At 44.3% G+C, this 21611-nt stretch overlaps 1 protein-coding gene across 7 annotated transcripts in view; it reads right to left on the bottom strand.

Annotated features, from left to right (window-relative positions):
* Caln1 (calneuron 1) overlaps positions 1-21611 on the bottom strand; it is a 467543-nt gene that overhangs the window by 341075 nt on the left and 104857 nt on the right. For 6 of the 7 annotated variants that reach the window (XM_005396727.2, XM_005396728.2, XM_005396730.2 and 3 more), the window contains exon 2: positions 19757-19881. In XM_005396727.2, coding sequence (XP_005396784.1) covers positions 19757-19874 — 118 coding nt within the window. In that variant the 5' untranslated portion in view covers positions 19875-19881. The remainder of the gene's footprint in view (positions 1-19756; positions 19882-21611) is intronic. The other variant, XM_013520649.1, reaches the window with a different exon arrangement.

The raw sequence follows: 21611 nt of genomic DNA, 5'->3' as shown, positions 1-21611 counted from the left end.
CAAAACTCATTCATTAATTTCTCACTGATGACCTCTATGTTCCCGGTTTCTTAGTTCTCACGACTTTCTTCTGTGATGCAAGCTGCGACTCTGAGACAACAACTCCCATTTGATGGGGAGACAAAGTGAGGGCGGGTTTCCACTCCCCAGTGTGGCTCTGACCCCAATGCAGTGCTGCCTAGCAGCAGATAGAGCACACGCAGGCCCCTCCCACCCTCTTCAGCAAGGAGCTACCCTTTGGTCCAGGGCATTTCAGCATCATCATGTGGTGTTTTTCTTACTGGGCTCCCTTAGCCTGGCAAAGGGCAATTTTACAGCTGCCTTCTCTACAACTACTCGGGGGACAGGGGCTTATAATTTGATCAGGACCGGATCACATTTGGAAAGTGTGCTGACAGCATGCTCATGAGCAAGAGCGTACTTGAGATCCTCTTTGCCTGGTCATTTATTAAGGCCGGGTCAGTATGATGTGATGTATGAGCCCCTACTTGGGACAAGTTGTCTTCCAGCCCCATACATCAGCCACCCAAGTGACTCCCAGCCACCTGGAGCACACACACCTCACCAAGTCACTGTCTCTATGAAGACAAATGCATTTCCCTGTGAGTAGGCAATGCATTAGAAGTCGATGACATATTATAATCAAAAACTATTATCAGAGGCTCAGAGAGAAACACTTTCCTTCCACAGGCTTTTTGCTACAAGGTCTGTTTATGAGCTTAGAGCAATGATCGGTGGCAGCAGTCAACCTGTGGCCATTAGCACTTGCCTGGATGTCATATCTCTCTTTGATAAATGTTCTTTAAAGAGCGACAGACTGAAGAGATAGGAAAATTTGAAGATTTCGCCACTTGTAGGGAACATTATTAGTGTCATATTAAATAGCAGGTTTTATCGCCTCTCTATTTCATAAAAGGCATTCTACCTTGAAGAATTCTTGCCTTGATCATCACCAACTTGGCCCCGGCCATACAGAGAAGATGGGGAAAGATAATGCAAGCCCTTTGACCACAGATGTTCCACTAATTTCCAGAATCTTGGACCTAGCATGTCCATGAGATGAAAAGGAAGGGAAGGCAGAAAGCAGTGAGATGAGTAAGTAGAGCAACTCTCTGGAGAAACAGTATCAATAACAATAATAAAAACAGTAGTAATGAGGATGGATAACAGTGAAACATTGTGGGAGTTTAGCACAAAATGCCCAATAAATGTAGACCCTTTCCCAACATCCCGGCATCCTGATCCAACAAAATCAAATTGGCACAGAATTGTAAGTTCACACATCCACAGCACATCGGGGACATAAGGGCAGCTGGGATCTGAAATTCTAGAGGGTCAGTGGAGAGGCTCAGAGGATAACCCAGAAAGTGGGCCATCAGCACCCTTGAGACACACATGCATGCACGCACTCCAAAAAAACACCACATTCCAGATTTACAGATTTAGTTTTGCTCTTTCACCTTAGAGTACCCTTTGTATTTTCAGTCTTGGTCAGTTAACCCCTTTTAACCGGACAGGCTGGGGAAAGATAAAGGAGCTTCATACTGAATCTCCCTAGACTCATTCCTCCCCACTAGCTGGTCAAGAATTAATACTAATGCTTCACTGCTTCAGGGCATTTGCCACGAGTCAGACATCCTGCTACCTGCTTAACCACGAAGTGGGTACTAACATTACCCCATTTCATTGACAACAACTCTATAAGACATGATAAAACTTTCCCAGGACACCAAAAAGGTAAATAACAGATCCAGATTTAAGCCAAGTACAGTCTCACCCCAGAATCCCTGGAATTCACCACTTACCAGGCAAGTCAAGCTCTTATACCTGGCTTTATTGTTGCCTGGAGCTGTCCTAATTATAGGCAGGTGATCTTTGGCTTATCACAGTCTCTCTGTAGGTCAATTTACCTGTATTGTATTTCTGTGATATCATAAAAAATCAATGGATTTGTCTGGTCAGGAGCCAAAATGAAGTTCTTTTAAAATATGAGGCAGCCTAACTGGACGTAGAGGCATATGCCTATCATCTCAGCACTCCAGCAGGCAGATGCAAGAGAATTGTAAATGTGAGCCCAGAGAGGCCACCTCAGTGAGACCCTGTCTCAAAAAAAATGGGGAGCTGGGTAGCTCAGTGCAAACGCCCTAGGTACAATCCCCAACACCAAGGAAAAAAAAAAAAAAGGAAAGGAATCCAAGGCAGTCAAGGGGTTTAAGCAAGTTTCTCACTCAAATAGTTTGAAAGAGAAGGGCATTGTCAAGCCATAAACCAAATTAATTGAGCACAAATAGGTGACCTAATTTTTTTCAACATGTTCTTCTCTCTGTGAAAGATTTCGGCTTTTGAGATCATTAAAGATCCCTGGGGAACTGAACATGGTATAAAAGACAGTCAGTGGACATAAAGAAGCTTGGTGAAGGAGTGATTCCCAGTCACAAGTGGCCACCTTGCAGACCTTGGGGTTTAAACTTTGACTCTTTCCTTTATCCATCATTTCATATAATGAAGATTCTGAAATCTTTATCTCTAGGTTAAATAGTTTAAGCCCCCTAATCCAATCAAAGGCCCACCGACCATTTCCGGTCAGATGACCTTAAGTTTTCATCTGCTTCCCACCCCGTGTTAGACTCCTACATCCCTGAGCTCAGAATGTGACCCTATCTATTAACCTCCCTACCAAGTTCTCTAGTTGGGCAGCTGTGCACCTCAGGCCTGCTCCTTACCTGCTCCTACATCCATACTTCATCAAAGCTTGGTAGAGAGGGTACAACATTCTGGATAATTAAGGCCATGGGCCCTGGAGACAGATAAAGCTGAGCATGAATCCCAGTCCTGCCAATTATTAATTTTGTGACCTTAAGCAAGTGACTTCATCACTTTGACATCAATTTTCCTCATCTGTATAATGAGGACCACAATGTCCCACAGTTATGGTAAAAACTAAATTGAATAACATAAACACAGACAAAGGTCTGTATGTTCAACTCAGTCCTCCAAAGTTCTGTCCCTTCCCAAGGTGAGCACCTCACCATTTCCCCCTGAAATATGCAAATGGGCTCCTAACTGATGCTTCAGCCTGAAAGCCTACCACCCTCCAATCTATCTCTGCAGTACAGCCAATGCAGTCCCTTCAGATATGAACAGGACCTGCCCGGTGTCATGATCCACACTTGGAGTCCCAGTGCTGGGGCGAGGGGCTGTGGCAAGAGAATGGCAAGTTTGAGTCTAGCCTGGGAAACTTAGCAAGACCCCATCTCAAAAAAAATGTTTAAAGGAGCTGGGAGTGTAGCTCAGTGGAAAGACCCTGGGTTCAAACCCTAGTATGGCAGAAAAAAAAAGATACAAACAGAACCTCACTGGTAACCATCAATCCATTCTATCCAGTCTCACCACTACTATAAAAACAAAACAATGCTCAAACTTTGTGTACTAATATAAGACAAGTCCAATCTATAAGATAGAGGTTAGCAACTAGTGCTAACCTTTATGTCAAATCCTTCAAAAATATCACAAAAATTATAGAACTTCTCCCCAGGGGGGAAAAAAAAAAAAACACTACTAATGAACACAAAATATTCACAAATTCCACAAGGTACACAACCCCAGGCTGGGACATCTGCCATGGAACGTCTCTCAGTTGCTCGCTGGGCTGCCCAGCCTCAGTCACTGATGATGCAAAATGTGAAATAATGAATCTTTTATTTTGCACGTTCATGATCCCCCCAAAATCCAGCAGGAGAATTCAGCAGCTGGCTCAAGGCACTTTTCCCAGAAATCAATGGCACCTCTGAAGTGATCTTAAAAGGAGTAACATAAAACCATGATCAGTCGTGCACCTGAATTCCTCAGATGTTTTTTCAGCTCCAAAAGAGGTTGGCTAAGAAGCTGCACACGGCTGTCCAGGTGGCTCTGTGTAGGTGTAAGAAATACTGATTTTCTCCCTTTCTCCATTTAAAGGTTCTCTCCCTTGTTCCACTTTCCCCATCTCCCTGCTACCTGAGCAGCAGAAGACCGAGAGGTGAGGCTCTCTGAAGTCCCCTAAAATTGCACAGGGGCACCAGACCAAGGGTTTTATGGCGGATCCTCCCTACAGTGTACCAAGGCTCAGAAATGCCCAATTGCTACCCAGATGGCTGAGGCACGCAAAGCATCCTGAGGCTCATTTCACTGGGTAGCAGCAATGTAATGGTAGCCAAGCTCCGCCAGCTAGCATCAGCCAAGAACCACCCCTCCACCTGGTATGAATGGTGGCCCAATCCCTAGGCCAGCTCTACCTTCAGCCTGGGACAATTCCCTTAACAGACTGAGAGAGAAAAAGAAAAAACACCATGCTCTTCTTACTGTCAGCATAAACCATTAATACCGAAATTAATGTTTAGGGCTTGGAAGAACCATCAAAATAAATACGGCCTCGAATTTTATCCAGGTGAAGGTAGGGAAAACCTGAGAGGGAGAACAAGCTGAAAAAGGGAACACCATGGAAAATAGGGATGCTACAGTATGTCACCAGCAACATAGATGGCTAGGCATTCCCGTTCTCACCCCAGCTGCTGCTCTGCAGAGAAAGGAATGGAAACTTGCATTCCTTCTGCCACCACCAACCCTCCAGCAGTGAACCCAAGAAGCTGCCAATGTTCCTGTACAAAGGTAAGTGAGCTGTGGTCATCCAGCCTCGACTTCAGCCTCCACTTCTTCCCATCACTACCTCTCCTCCAGCTCATGGAGTAAGTACAGTGGGATTCACCTGTTAATCTGAAAAGCAGACCCATAGGTGTGTGTTAAGGTCACAAATGACCCCATAGATCCAAGTGTTGAAGGTTGGGGCTCTAAGGCAGCAATGTTCAGAGGTGGGGATTTTGGGGAAGTGATTCTATCCTGAGGGCTCTGACCTTATCAGTGGCTTAATCCACTGATGGTTTCAAAATTTGATGGCATTATTTGGAGATAGAGGAAACTTTAGGAGATGAGAATGAGCTGGAAGAGTAGGTCACTGGGAGCAGACCCTAGAAGGACATATCTGGTCCCCAGTCCCTTCTCTCTTCCTGCTTCCTGTTCAATATAAGGTGAGCTGCTGTGTTGCACCATATGCTCCCATCATGATTTTCTGTCTCAACACAGGCCCAAAGGCAATGAGTGACTATGGACTGAACTCTGAAACCATGAGCCAAAATAAACCTTTCCTCCTTTAAGTTTTGCTCAGGTCTTTTATCACAGCAATGGAAAGCTAACACAGCATATTCACATCCAATTTACTCTGAGGATTTGGAAGATCTGATTTTCAACCACTCAGAGATGTTTCCCACATGAAACTTTTGCAGGATCTTGGATCTATCAGCACAACTGATGGCCTGATGTCTTGGCTGCTAGTAGTACCACTGGGTCATTTTCTCTCTCCCTTTTTTTGGCAATTAGACTCTTACCTCCAAACCAGTAAGGCAGGGTCTTTGAAATAAAGTTCTAAGGTTGGGTAAGAGGAACAGGAAAGTTTCCTTTAAAAAGTTAGAACTAACGCAGACAATCATGATGGAGTGTCCAGATCCTTCCATGCACTGGTCAGCCTCTCCTATCAGAGCCAGGACATCCTAAAGTAGGTTTGCCCTGACAAAAGAGGTGCATAGGATGAGAGCCCAGTATTCTGCTTTGTCCTCTACAGAACGACTTGCCCCAATGGGGGGGGTGAGACTCCCCCCAGGCATGTTCAGGAATAATGGTAATATTAATAGTGATCATAACAATAATAGCAACTGCTACCACTATTACTCTTTATTGGTCCCTTAGTACATGCCAAATTCACAGTAATAACTCACTCATTTTGTAATCTATATGGTATATCCAATTATTCACATGGTGCAGATGAGAAAATAAAAATTGATGAAGGTCATCTGACTCCAAATGCCACACTTTGCTGCCGTAGGTATCGTCCCTATCCTACTCATTACAGAATGACTCACCAGGAACAACTGGCTCTCTTTTTGCCCCTCTTCTGTTATCAGAAGGCCTGGTGTTCAGTTATTCAACATGTATCTTTAAGCAGCCACTATGTGTCCACACTTTGACTCTGTTCCCAGGACCCTGCTCCCAAGAATGGCACAAATTCCCCCATAGTTAATGTCCTCTGGGAGACTTCCAGGGACCATGCCATCTCACCTTCTCTGCTCGCTCTACCCTTGCTGAACTGGTTCCTTTCACATTTTAATAGTTGAATTCAAAGGTGAGAGAGAGACAGAGATGGAGGGAGACAGAGGCAGAGAGACAGAGACAGAGAGAAAAGAGAGAGACAGAAAACAAACTTCTGATGCTTCAAAATTATAAATCTATTTCTGAGTCCTAATCCACTGCAACACCTCCTCCTCAAAAATATGCAGGATATTCTTAAGGAAGTATTATATACAAGACACTGATTTAAAAATTGAGAATAGGTTTAAGGGTTGGAAAACTGGTCTGAAGTCACATGGGTGATGCATCTGTGGGTTTAAATTTAGCTGTGAGTGACCCTCCCCCCAAAAAACAGAGTTGGCTTCTCTTCTTTTCACTGACCATCAGCAGGCACCCAAGCTCCTCCCAGTTGATCACTCTGTCATTCAAGGGGAAGATGCCTGACTCCACGGCATTAGATGACAACATTCCCATTCCATCAATAAGAAGGAAGAAGGGAGAAGGAAAGGCAGGATGCACAAAAGCTGTCTAATTTATGCTTATTTCTCCTTAGCCAAAACTTACTAACACTCAGCTCTTAAGGCGACCAAGAAACATAGTCTTTATTATCTTTATTGTACACATCATTCTGTCTAGTCAAAAAATTCTATCATGAAGGGAGGAAAAACATGGGGAAAGCATTAACCACCTCTGGAACAACTGCAAAGTGGTAAAACTACAATAGGAAGCCAGATCTGAAGAAATCTAGGGTCCCTACTCCCTTCAAACTCATCCAGGCTTTACCCTGAACTTTGATAACTGATACTCTCTTCCTCACTAAAGAAATGCTGTGTGATTTTAGAATATTATAATTATAATATAATTTAATATCATTTATAGTATTATAATTCTGTAATATTCCATGACTTATCATTAGCCTTTAACTCCATAGCTAGAAGCCATCTCCAAGCTAACAGTCTTCACTGGTTTCAAAATATGCCCACTAATTCTTTAATACTTCTGTCTTCAAAAAAAAAAATGGGACCTAATTCTACTTACCTTACATGTGGGTTGTACTTAGTGATTCACTTTTAATGAACAGATGTGGAAGAAGTGACAATGTGTGACATCTGAGACAATTATACAAGGTCCCTAGACCATCTTTCAGGGAAAAGCAAATCTCACGTCATGAAGTCACTCAGGCAGTCCTGTGGAGAGGCCCTCATGGAAGAGAACAGAGTCCCCCAGCCACCAACTATGTAAGTAAGCTTGGAAGCAGATCCCCAGCCCTACTTAAGCCCTTAGATGACCACAGTCCCAGCAATGTTCTGGCTGCAACCTCTTAAGAGAAGCTGTGACAAAATCAGCTGTCTACAACAACCCTAAGGTTCTGATTCATGACACTGTGAGATAACAGGTGTTTGTTGCTTTAGAATACCACCAAGTTTTAGAATAATTTGTCACACAACAGTAAATCCATACAGGTCTCAAGAGTATGTTCCGTGCTTTTCCTATCTGATAATGATAGGAAGTAGAAATGACCATCTTGCTACAGAAAATGTGTCCTAGCCCACCACTTGCTTTTAAATGATCTGGAGTAGTGTTTAGATGCTCTGGATGGTACCATGAAGAAGGAAGACCAGTGACCAGCCCTGGCAGAACATTTTGCTAATATTACATCCTTGAGTGGTCCCGGGAAATAGGTGAACCTACTGTTGGCCAATCACCACAAGGAGAAATAGCTCAGTATCAGTGAAACCAACATCAGAATGATGAGTTTTGGCAAACTCTCTTCAACATCCAGATGGATAATGCTGATTCCTACTCAATAGGTTAACTCATTTAGTTAGCTGGAGAAGCACTATGGGGCTTAATTACCTTAGTCAATCTATTTCGGTTGTATTTCTGTTGAAAGTGAATGGCTCCACAGGAACCATATCCAAGTTATTTTATGGTGGAGATAAACAGTGGTAGAAGAACAGTTGTTCTTCAGACACCTCAAGCCAAGGTCATGCTTTGTGATGCAGGTTCCTGAATTCTTACAAAAAGTGCTGTAATTTGGATCTGGAATATCCCCTAAAAGTCCACATGTTAAAAGTTTGGTCCTCAGCTTTGCACTACTAGACAACGGTAGAAACTTGAGATGTGGGACCTAGGTGAAGGTTTTAGGTCACTGGACCATGCCCTTTAAGGGCATAGCAAGATGTCAACTCTTTCTATCTCTCCCGTTCACTTCCCAGCCACCATGGGTGCGCAGTTTGCACCACAGCCTTCCTGTTATACTGTGCTGCTTTGCCACCTGCCCAAAGCAGTGTGGCCAGCTGGTCATAGATTGAAGCTTCTGAAACCATGAGCCATAATAAACCTTTCCTCTTCTTAAAATGAGTATCTCCTGTGTTTTGTCATAGTAATGGAAAGCTGACTAACACACCAAGATATTACCTCCGCCTGTTATATCAAGTAAAGTTCTTAGAATCAGAGAAATGTATTTTACAGGAGATACCTAGGATCACTTGATGAGAAAGCTTTCTAAATTATAACCTGCTTTCATCTTTTTGCATCCAGATAGCCTAATATGATATCTGACATAGAATATCCAATATGACCCCTTTTCCCTTATCCAGAATCACTTCTATCAAGCCACTATTAAAGTGAAAATATGTTTCTAAACATCCTCAAATTTTTGAGTGTGAGATAAGTTGAACATCATCAATGGGCCTGAAGTAACAATATACAATACCCATCTGTTTGGTAATTTCATTATAGGTCAAAGGGTTCCTACTTAAAATACAGCTACAAAAACTATCCTTCCAATAGGAGCCCTTATGGCTGTCCCTGTAATTTATGTTGACCTTTCTGCCTCCACCAATTGGATGCTTGAAGATAAATTTAATGGTCATTTACAGTAAATGCATTCATTTAAGGGGCTGTTGTTTTTTTCTTCCTCCTTGTATGCAGATTTTTATTTTTCGTTTCTATTCTGACAGGTTTTGCAGTTTATGTTCTCTTCCTTTTATCATAAGATGTCTCAATCTCTTTTGGAAGCAGACAGAATATCAATTACCAATGAATGAATTGATGCTGGTAGGGATGATACTCAGATTTCCTTCCTGGCCACAGTGATCAAAATGAATTCTGAGAACAAGTTGCATAAAGTCTTAGGAGAATGCTCTTGAAGGCGTAGGCCCTTGGAAGTAGCAACCATTGGAAAAATCCTTCCTTCACCCTGTGAACAAAGCTTCAAAACTCCCCACAAAGACTTCTCTTAAGACTCAGAGGCAGGGCAAGCCCCAAGGAGAAGGCCCCAAGGTAGGTGAAAGACGCAAGTTAGAAGCTAATTCCCAGCTCAGGAGCCAAGTTATATCTCTGGCACCTCCCACCCTTGTTGAGGTAATGCACTTCGTTATAGGTTTTATCACTTCAGAGCCTGTTGTCCTTCTCAGATAAGAATTATGAGCTTCTCTTCTTGCCACAAGAAGGTTTCTGCCTCTCTTGAAGAGCCCTGAGCGGGAAATATCTCCAACAAAGGCAAGTAAGGTATATATCCCCCTGGGATGTTTAAATCAAGCAACAAAAATGAAGGAGAAAAAAGGGTCTCTCATATATTTTCTTGTCAAAACCCAGATGGGTTGGGGGCAGAGGTGGGGGTGGGGAGGGATCCTCAAAATTTGCAACAGAGGAGCCAGCCCCATTCTAGCACAAATCCATGACCACCTCAGCCTCTCCTCACCTGCAGCATACCTTTGCTCTCAGTCAGGAGCATGCTGGGCACATACAGAGCTTTAAAAATATCTCCCCACCCACTGGAAGTCTGATTAATCAGCCAACTTCTCACCCATGTGTCACTGCGGTGGCAGTGATATGTATGATAGTGACGTGATGGGTGCCAGGAAGACACAAAGGGTCTTGTCGAGCAGGGAGGAATATAAATGTTAAAAAAGCATGGGCTCTGAAACCAGATGACACTTTAAATCTCACTTCCAACAGATGCTACCAGTTATGTGACCTTGCACAAGGTTGTGTAACTCCTCAATTTCTCACACTGGTAAAAAGGTAGTTAATAATAGCACCTGCATGATAGGATTATTAAAGGATTAAATGAGTTAATCCCTATAAAGTGCTTTGAACAGCTCTTAGCACATACTCAGGGATCAATAAATTTTAGCTGTGATGATTATGATGACAATGACCATAATAATGTTGAAACTTAAAAGATGAATAGGCATTTCTCAGGTAGACAAAGAGTATTTCCAACAGAAGCTGCTTGGACAACAGCAGAGAAACAGGAGAAATCTTTAAGCAAGACAGAACCACTTGGAACCAGGCACAGTGGTACATACCTATAATCCCAGCACTCTGGGAGGCTCAGCCAAGAGGATTGCAAGTTCAAGGCCATTCTGGGCAACTGAGCAACTTAGCAAGACCTTCTCTCAAAATTTAAAAAAACAGAAAAGGGGGACTGGGGATGTAAATCAATGTGAAGGCTTTGGGTTCAATCCCCACTACTGCAAACAAAAAGAAAGGGAGACAGGAAGGAACCATTTGGAAGGCAAACAATGGAGACAGAAGCAAACAGAAAAGAAAGAACACAGGCCACACAGGACTTCTGATGCTTTGTTATAGAGGTTGGCTATTGCTTTCACTGTTGTAGGCAGTGGAGAACCATTAATAATTATACGCAGAAGTGAAATGTTAAAGGATGGCCTGCTATGATGATTGAAAAGGACTCTGAGTTGGTTAAAGCAGAGAACAAGATAACATTGATGATAATAAAGTATGAGAAAGTAACAAATAAGAATGACCCTCCCACCATGTACATGATACTAAGAAAAACACATAAGGCAGCTCTGTCAGGGCAGCAGACAACAGGTCACTGCATCTGCAAAGAGAAGGAACTCCACAGTCACCCTGGCTCTGCCTGGGGCTAGTTTCCCAAGCACATTTCATATTGTGGTAGCTGCAGAAGCTAGAATGTGAAGGACAACAGCAGAGAGATTATGTGGAGAAGAGGCATCAGAAATTGTGTGATAACTTATAATAGCTAAATCTTGGAAGTGGCCTATATGTCTACCAGCAGATGAAATGATAAAGAAAATGTGGTATTTATACACAGTAAGGTATTAGTCTACCATAAAGAAGGATAAACTTGAGTCATTTGTAGGAAAATGGATGCACTTGAGACTATAATGTTAAGTAATACAAATCAGACACATGAGTTTAAATATTACATGGTTCCTCTTATATGAGAAACCCAAAGTATAAATAATTTTGTCTTAGTTACTTTTCTTGTTGCTGAGACAAAAATACCTGACCACAAAGATAAAGGAGGAAAGATTTATTGCAGCTCCACAATTTGTAGAGGTTTCAGTTCATAGTTGGCTGGCTCCAAGGCAGGCTGGCATGGCAGAGGAGAAACAGTTCATGGCAGGTAGAAAGCAGCAAAGCAACAAGCAGTGAAGTAGCAAAGCTGCAAGTAACAAGCAGCACCAACAGCAGCCTTCTTTATGTTCCTTACATTCTATCCAGGCTACCCATCCTTACAGTTGGTAGCACTCACACCTAGGGTGGAGCACCCTTAAGCCTCAAATTGCACCCAGGATCACATCCTTAATCCCAGCATCACAAACTCTAAATCCAACCACTTCTGAAAAGCTCCACCTATGACCACATGAGGCTTCGTGGAGGGACATCTAGACACAAGCCAAATTTAAACAGCAAAATAAAAGATAGGTAATAGAAACAGGAGGCAGATCTTTCACAGATGGAAAGGGGATCTAGAGATGGAAGGAGAGGAGTAAAAAGAATTAAGATGTGCCATGTATATGTACCAATTCCCCATGATGAATGCCTCTGTTATGGATGGCAAACATGCACTAATAATTTTTTTTTAAAAAGAAACTGTGCCAAAGTTCCTCATGAATACCCAGTTGAAGGCTGGATGTCTGTGTGCAAATTGAGATTAAACAAGACTTACCAAGGAACAGAGGATTTGAGGTTGAGAACAGAAAACAGCTGTGAGAACTCAAGCAGCCTTTAGAGATAACTGGGGAAAAAAACCTCATGAATAACCCAGCCATTCCTCTGAGATGCTACAAAGGTCACACCTTAATAGTAATGGACATGCTCCTGGGATTTCTACAAATCTACCTAAAAAAGCATAAGACTGAACCTACACAAGTTTAAGGTGGCCAGAGAGTAATTTAACTACCTAGTAGAAGTGAAATCAGCATTCTTATGAGAAAGGTAACAGAACACAAGTCTCTATAATACAGTATTGACAATGTTAAATGTATGGTCAAATACTAATAGACATGCAAAGAAACAAGAAAATTTGACTACAATGCACAGATACCAACTCTAAAATGGCCCAGCACCTGGGTATTGGGTTTAGTCCATAAAGACATTACAGAGTTGTTATAAATATATAAAAATGCAGTCAAAGAATTAAAGAAAATGTCTTAGTAAGCAAACAGGGTATCTCAAGACACATGGAAGCTATAAACTATTAGAAGAACTAAGTGAAGAGTTTAGAACGTAAAAATTGTGTGTGTGCGTGTGTGTGTGTGTGTGTGTGTTATTTTGAAGGAAAGGTAGAAAGAGGAAAAGCAACTGTTGCAAAATTTTTTTAATTAGGTGAAGTATATATGGGTGTTCACTAGTTTTCATTATGTTTTTTAAAATCTCTGCAGATTTGGAAAAAGATTATAGAGATTAAAGCTTTATATGCCTGTACAGTACACATACACACATGTATAGACATAGGTACAGATATATGGACAGATGTAAATGTAAATCGAGATAAAAGTATGAAAATAAGAAAACACCTATAAGAATGAAATGACTTGATCAAGTATGTGTCCAAGTGCCATCTCTCCAAGACACAGATTTGAACTAACACGCAGGTCAAACCATGGTGGAGACTCAAAGGTAACCAATCTCCATGGAATACAGCTGTCTATGAAGTGGGAATCTGGCCAAGAGCTTGTGGTGAGAGAGACAGAGACAGAGAGGAGAGAGAGACAGAAAGAGAGAGAGACAGAGAGAGAGAGAGACAGAGAGATGCAGAAAGAAAGAAAGAAAGAAAAAAAGAAAGAAAGAAAGAAAGAAAGAAAGAAAGAAAGAAAGAAAGAAAGAAAAAGAAAAAGTTGACATGCAAGCAGAAGGGAGATGATTATCAGAGAAGAGGAAGGGAACAGAGAGAGAGGGAAGGTATAAAGGTAGGTAATGAGAGGATGGGTACAAGTAGAATCTATTATACACATTGAAACCTCCTCCAAAATGTAAAACTTGGGTAGAGGGCTGGGCAACAGGGGTGATGGTGGGGTGAAAATTATCAAAGTATGTTATATACATTTCAAATCTGCCAAAATGAAACCCCTTAAGAAAAAATAACACAAAAGGGAAGGGGAGGGAAAAGAAGGGAAGACAAAGGAAGGCAAGGGAAGACAAGGGAAGAGGAGGGGAGGGGAGGGAAGGGAAAAGAAAGGGAGGGGAGGAGGGAAAGGAAAAGGAAGAGAAGAATAGAAAAGGAGAGAGAGAGAGAAAGAGGGAGAGAGAGAGAAAGGAAGGAAGGAAGGAAGAGAAGGAGGGAGGGAGGGGGCAAAATATGCTGCAGGGTCAGGATCTGTAGGACTGCCAATTACAAGAAGGCAATGAGAGGAAAGGAGGAATCAAGGATGACTTCCAGATTGCAGCTGTGGTTCACTGAGCATAATGTGATAATTTCCTCAGAAAAATTTCACAGGAGGGGCAGTTTTAGAGGATAAAGAAAATCCATTCAGGTTTAAATGTTGGGAGTTTAAAGGACTTGGGAAGTGTCTATACAGGACAGTAGGTGCCAAGTCTAAAAGTCAGGATGCCAGAAGGGCAGAAGGTTCATAACCTCAGGCCACAAGCACAGCGATGCCACGGATGACAACAAAAACCACATAAGGAACAGGCAGAGAACGAGAGTCCACAACAAACATGAAAATGACAAAGAGGGAGCAAAAGGATAGGAGGAGATCCAGCTAATGACATGGATGCCAACGCAGTGACAATTCAAAAACAAGAGTGTGAGTAATAGTGCCAGATGCTATAGAAAGTCTGGAATAAATTCTGAGTACGAGTCATCTGGAGTAAGCAAACAGGGGGTCACAGAGGAGACTGAGCTACACCGAGCAATGAATCTGGAACAGTCTAAATGAAGCTGGTCAGCAACCAAAATGGAGCCCCAGGCTGGAAGAGGAGTATTTACCCATCTGGATAAATCTGCTCCCGGCTTCCATTAAAACACTCCCCAAATGTGTGTATGAGTACATGCTTAGAAATCTTAATTTTGAGACAAGCATGTATGTCAGCAGCTGGGGAGGAGTTTTGCTCACTGTAACACCAACAAAGCTGGAGAAACACAATCTCCATCTCCAGCCCACCTCAGGAAGGTGGGGTGGAGACACACTGAAGGAAGACTGACTCACCACCATCATCTGCCCCACAGGAAACAGGGACCAGCAAATCAAGCAGTCACTCCTTGTCTCATAGCAACTGTTTGCCAGGGCAATTTATTCCCCAGCCCAAACCCACCCCAGCAGCTCAACTGGGGAAAACAACTCTAAGCGAAACTGTGGCTGTGGGTCGGTGCGTCCCACTCGGGTTATTTTTATGGGGAGACATGAGACTACGATGGCTGAGTGGTGGAGACCAGTTTGGGTACAAGAAGGAGAGAAGGGAAGGGAAACAACAGGTAAGTTACATAATTCTGTGGCACAGTCAAGAGTAAAGTCAATCAGGATCCCAGCTCTGCCCAGCAGCCAGGGACTGGAGGACTGTCTTCTAGAAAGTGGAGGCGACACATAGTACCAACCCCTCTACACTCTAGGGCAGAACAAAGGAAGATTATCTCAGGTTTGGAATCAAGTGAAGAAGGTTAAACACTTTTTAAATTAAAATTAATTTTATTTTCATAAAAAATAGTGATATTCACTTTGGGGAATTGGTACATCTACATCATACATTCAGGCTCTGTAATAACCCTTGTTTGGTGACAAATGATGGTCCTCCAGAGATCTTTATATGGTTAGGTCAAAAAGCAGAACAGGAAGAGGCAACATGGACCATATAAGAACATCCCATGAAAAGTGAAGGTACTACCACCCGGGAGACTCGGGGAAAAAGACTCCAAGAAACAAGAGATTTCCATAAACTATGTGCAAGTTAAGTTGTTCTTAATAAAACCAAGGGGCAGGAGAGAATTTTGAAACAAGGCCTCAGTAAGGTAGAGAGAGCCGTGTGCAGAACTACCAAGACCACATCTGCAATTAAAAAGGGGAATAAGATTAGATCCCAGAAACAACCCAAATATCTATCAAGATCAGAAGGAGTAAATAAACTGAGGTATAAGTATACAAGGAAACATGGTATTAATGAAAATGAATTAATTTCAGTTAGAGGTGAATTTAAGATTAAATAGCATTACAGTATTATTCTATAAATAGCACTAAGAAAAACTCTGCTTAAAAAATTATAATCGGGGCTGGGGATTTAGCTCAGCAGCAAAAGTGCCTGCCTGGCAAGCACAAGGTCGTGAGTTCGGTTCCCGGTACCAAAGAAAAAAAAAAAAATTATAATCCTTATGCCTAGAAAATCCCACATGACACTGCTAATATGTTACGTGTATTTATAAACTGTCTGGATAAATTGTAAGCTCCTTGGAGACAGGCAATGAATATTACACTTAATCAACTTTCCTCCTGGAAAGCATTTGGGTATGTACTCCCTGAATAAATGAATGGTGACATGGTTTGAATGTAGTTTGTTCACCAACTATCCACGGGTTGGAGGCTTTGTTTCCCAGTGTGACAAAAGGGGACATGATGGGACCTTTAAGAGTGGTACCCACTGAAAAGTAGTTAAGGCCTCAAGTTCAACCCTGGCTCCTCCCACTCTGGTTCTGACTTCCATCTCACCACTCCATCCCTTCCCTCTCCTAAATGCTTCTACCACTGTGATTCCACCCACCATGAGGTCCTCACTAGAACTCAATGGATACCAGTGCTATAGCCTTGAAACAGCCAACACTGTGAGCTAAATAACCTCCTTTCTTTATAAAGAACCAAGCCTCCAGTATTTCATTACAGTAACAGAAAGTGAACTGATATAAGTAGGAATGAATGATTAGGAATGAATGTTGTGGAGTCTGTTTGGCTGGGTGACTTCTAAGTAAAATCTGGCCAACTTTATATGGTTTTGCATTATTTCTTCCTAAGTTTTGTGTAAAGAAAAACATAGAAACTTCCCAGGAGTTAAGTGTAGCTAGAGATGTGGTGAGTGATTTCATACCGGTGCTGTTATGGTTTATACCTAAAATATTCTCCAAAAGTTTCCTGTGTGTGAAAGCCGATTGGACCGTGGGGGCCTGATACTCATGGTTCAGAGCTGAGTGTGCTGTTAGGAGGTGGGGCCTGGTGGGAGGTGGTCACTGGAGGTGTGATCTGGAACATATTCTTGACTCTGGGTCTGGCTCTCTGTTTCTCTGTCTCTGTGGGGTGGGTTTTGGCTCATGTTTATTTGACTCTCTGTGTCTCTCTGCCTGTCTCTCTGTTTCTGTCTCTCTCTGTGTGCCTCTGTGTGTGTGTGTGTGTGTGTGTGTGTGTGTGTGTGTGTGTGTGTGTGTCTCCTGACCCTCCCACCAAGCCCTTCCACCACACTGTTCCTGGCTTGGAACCAGCTGACCATGGACTGAAAACACAAAACCATAAGCCTAATTAAACCACTCCTTTTTCAACTTGTTGGTGCCTTGTATGCTGTCCCTTGGATATGAAAGCTGACTAATGCAGATACTCCAGGGCAATCACTCATCAACTCGGTGTCTTTGGCCCATAAATCAAATGAAAGAGACACTGGAGACACGGCATCAGTGGTGATAAATACTAAATAGGTAGAGAAGCTGTCCCTGTGGCCATTACAGGCAGGAGGCTGCAGCTGCTCTAGTGTGGGGAGGTGGAGAGTAGAAGGGCTGGTAGTCAGAAAACACCTGTGCTCAAAGTAACCAGACCACATGGGATGCTGCAGTGCCCAGCAGTGTCCAACACATTGGTGGTGCACCACCACCATCCTCAGAGAACAAATGAGTGGCCCAAGCAGCAGAATTTCAGTACCAGCTTGACCTAAGGCAGCCCAAGAGAAGAGCAAGCAGGCAATGCTTGGAAACTTAGGCTTCCCCAAGGTCCGATCTGCAGTCTGAACCAATTCGGACCCGTTAGTGTCCAGACCCTGCCTGCCTGCTCTAAACCCAGAGCACATCTGCACTGTCCTGCCCAGAGCCCCAAGATGCTCATAATAAAGCAAGAGGAGTCGTAACTCAGCATTCACCTTGGCAAAAAAAATAAGTAAATAAGGAGAACGAATCTTCCATCAGAAAATAGATGGCCCTTCTCCAGGCTGAGAGCCTGGATTACCCTCCTGAAGGACAAACACCTCACCCTCACCAGCCAGGCCCCTGGCCATGTGTGCTGGCCTCCTCTCAGTCAGAAACCCCAAATGGGGCATGAAGGGCCATTGGAATTCCTGCCAACCTCTTTCCCTGCGTCTCAGACCTGCTCAAGCTGCCTGTGCCCGGTTGGAACAGCGAGCCTGTGGGTTCTGCTGCTTGCCCAAGAATGTAAGGGGTAGCTGAGCCACAAGCCCCTATGCTGGACGGGAGGATCCAGCAAGCGATCCTGTTAAAAAGCACAGCCAGTGATGGCCCCCAACAGCAGCCCTGGCAGAGGCTAGATTAGCAGCAAGAATCATCTCTACGTCACTCAGGGCAGAGCTGAGAAGAAAGAGCGGCCACACAGAAAGCCACGTATTATTCCCAAACTTCATCTGGTTAGTAGTCATAGCCTCTTCAAGGCTCATCCAAAATGTACAGGTGGCCCTGCCCAGTTGTCATGGCCAGGGCCACTCACGTGTGCCGCATAGGAGTCTCTCAGTCCCTGCTGGTCATGAGTGGCCGAGCCTGGGGGACCAGCTCAAATAAACATGAGCCAAAACCCACCCCACATCCATCCACACTCAGTCGCCATTCCCAACAGAGAGTCCCAAGGGGGCAGAAAGCCTGGGCTTCTCATGACCGCCAGGCAGACCTGCTGTATTGTGAATGTCTGTGACCTCCGCTTCCTACATGGAAACGTGATCGCCAGTGTGATGGTATTAGGAGGTGGGGCATCTGGGGAGGTGGTTAGGAGGGCAGAGCCCCCATGAAGGGGATTGGTAGAGGCCCAAAGGAGCTCATTCATCTCTACCTACGAGGACCTAGTGCCATCTGTGACCCAGGACCCAGGCCCTCACCAGATGCCAACTACCAGTACTTTGGTACCAGCTTCCTAAATTATGGACAATAAATACCTGCTTGTAAGCCAACCAGTGTATTGTTCTAACAGCCGGAATGGACCAAGACATCACCCAAGCACAACCCTACCCTGCTCTGTGGTCACCAGGAGGGGTTCCCTTTGGAGGACGGCAGGACTCTTCTTCCTGCTTCTGTGACCTGCATCTGTCTGCACATCCTTTGGGCAGGAGATATGAGAGTCCCACCCTCCTCTCAGGCCAGCAGGTCTCTGTCCAGCCTGGACCTGCCCACCTGGATTGCCCGCTTCTAACATCTCCTGGCCTCTCTTGGGACCCTACTCCGAGCACTGAAATAAGCAAGCAAACAAAATAGACAAGGGAAAGGAAGGCCATTCTCAGCTCTCCTCTAAACAGTCCTCACCTCTCGCCCAGTGGCCAGCAAGTCTGACTTCCCCGAGCCAGAGATGCCCTTGTGAGACATCATGCCCATCCCCGGGCACATACCAAGCACAATGGTTTGGACCATGACACTTTAAAAACAAGTACGAGAGACATCTGGAGTAATTTTGACCTCACTACATTAGAAGCATTTTTAAACATGTTGTAAAATAGCATTGCAAAGAACACACCATTAACACACACTAGGGAAATTGATTTTAGTTTGGCCTCAGTAAAAGTATCTGTAAAGTCAACCTCATTTTCCTTCTCCTTTTTTTTTTTTTTTAATCAGAGGATTGGTTTATCCGGGATAAATGGGACACTATCCTTGGATGAATTTGCTCAGCATGTTCCCAGATTTATTCCCTTCCCTAACCCTCGTCCTAAACACCCAGGCTGTACTGGGTTATGAAGAAACAGAGGTAATTAAAATAACTGTTGCCCATTTCCACCTGGAACTGCTTCCCAACAATTCCAAGCTGGGCAGTGTTCAAAGCACCATGGCCCCAAGTCAAGAGACAGCCACTAGCAGCAGTCAGCCCTCCCCCACAGCTGGGCTCCATCGTAAATGATTACAGAAACTGGGTGATTGCATTGGCGATAAAGATTCCTCATGGTGGAAAATACATCTGAAGGCAGGTGAAGGCTATCCCCCAATCAGTATCAAGGAAACCAAAATATTGGCCATTGACTCTCAAGCAACAAGGTCCACCCTATACAAAGAAGTCATTTAGGGAAACTTGTCTCTAAACGTTTTCCCATTGTATGTACCATGGTGAGAGTTGGTTGCAACTGCTGCTTTCCCTCGGGTCCCCAACAGCCATGAAATGCTTCCCTCCGGTGGCCAAGCTCCCAACAAGGGTGGATTCCTTACCATCGAGCTCCTCCACGGAGATGTTGGCCAGCTGCTCGCTGTCACTGCCAGCCGAGAGAGAGCGGTTGAGGTAATTCCCCTTGTACAGCAGGCCCGCAGTCACGTGGTGGAACGGCATCTTCTCCCTGCTCATGAGACAATGGGGGAGAGGGGAGAGAAAGACATCATCATTCATTCCTTCTTCCTTCCCTTCCTTAAAGGACCATACTGGTTTTCAGATGGCCCGTGTTCCTTTTTAAGTAACAGTAACAGTGGTAAAGGGAAAGGCAGAATATTCCCTGGATCCCACTGGCCTGAGCAGGTCCCAAGGATCTTAGGTTCTACCTTTCCTTCATTTGACATTTTCCCCATTGAATTACAAATCTGAACCACAATGTCCTTGTCAACCACAGTACACCATGTCATTGTCAAACTGCATTTTCATACAAATGAGAATACCCTCTGCTGCTTTCCTTGCCCTGAATAATTTCCACATTCTATACCTGTAAAGAAGGACTGAGCACCCCAGAAAGGATGCAAGGCCCAGGATGGTCATCTTGGCTGTGATTGCCCAGGGAACCAAGCATCTCACTTTTTCTCCCCCACAAAAACCAAATGCTTCCTTTGCACAGCCTTCAAAGCAGGTAGGAAGAGCTCAGGCTCTTAGAAAACATGGGCAGCTGCAGGCTGGATTTCTAAGACACAGCTGTGAAGTCTGACTGAGACACAGATGCCACTTGCATGAGCTGCTGGGCGTGCACACAGACTGAAACGGCAATCACACCTGCCTGGCCTGCGGTGATGGGAGGGGGCACCTCAAGGTATCCCCAGAACCATGCAGCTCCAGCACTCCTGCAGGAAATCAAAGCAGCCCACACTAACACATCTGCAGGCAGAGCTCCCACACCTAGCTGGCCATCGGGAGGCTCAGAAGTTCCCCCAGCACAAAGCGAGCTGGAGGCCCTAGGGTTAGGGTAAGGAAAGGGTGGTAAGAAAAATGGAGGAGCAGAAAGAGGAGAGGTGCAGGCCAGGTGGTCCTCTCTGCAGCAGGAGCACTGATCCTGACCCAACTTGTCCCGTAAAGCTCTGCATTACAGGGAACGAGTCACTGAGCACCCCAGGATCTCCTTCCGCATCTGGAAGAGGGACTAAGAGGCTTCCTGAATACCACGGCAGAATGAAGGCCAACAGGCCAGAAGCAAATGGAGTGGGTGATAGACAGTAGGTGAAGACGCCTTTTTTTCTGGAAGGGGAGGTGATCTCCCCACCACTGAGGATCCCCAAGCCGAGGCTGCAGGCCTGTAGGACAGAAATGCACCCTGAGCCTCTCCCCACCCCACACATCCGACACTCTGAGCAAGTCACCTGCAGAGTCTCTGGGCTCTAAAGTTGGCATCTAGGCGGGTGGCTGTGGTGACCCTCCTGAATGACAAGGTGTAAAAGTGCAGGAAAGACACACAAGAGAATGCTAAGTCTCTGAGGACAACTATCAGGGCACCTACACTTTGCGGTCCCTCAAAGACACTTGTTAGAAAACTCCAAATGAAGGTAACCTTTCCTGATCAAGGTGCAAAGCTGCTGGTTGGCACCAGGAACCAGGCTTTTGCTATCTTTCCCTGTGACACTGTTAAGTGACAAGTCCAGAAGGACGCCACCTCTTCTCTCTCCCATAAACCTAAGACACAGCAGCATGACCCTACTTGGGCTGAGAGCCGCTGACTTAGAGATCAACCAATGAAACAGCTAAATGTAGAAAGAGTTGATTAAAAGCACAATTATAATATTATAAACTGGGCATGGTGGTGCATGCCTGTAATCCTAGCACTCTGGAAGGGTGAGGCAGGAAGATTACAAATCTGAGTCCTGTCTGGGCAAT

Source organism: Chinchilla lanigera, unplaced genomic scaffold (genome assembly GCF_000276665.1).
Source record: "Chinchilla lanigera isolate Chin_1 unplaced genomic scaffold, ChiLan1.0 scaffold00055, whole genome shotgun sequence".
Taxonomy (NCBI): Eukaryota; Metazoa; Chordata; class Mammalia; order Rodentia; family Chinchillidae; genus Chinchilla; species Chinchilla lanigera.
Note: the sequence above shows the minus strand (reverse complement) of the source record. Positions and strands in the feature narration are given on the sequence as shown.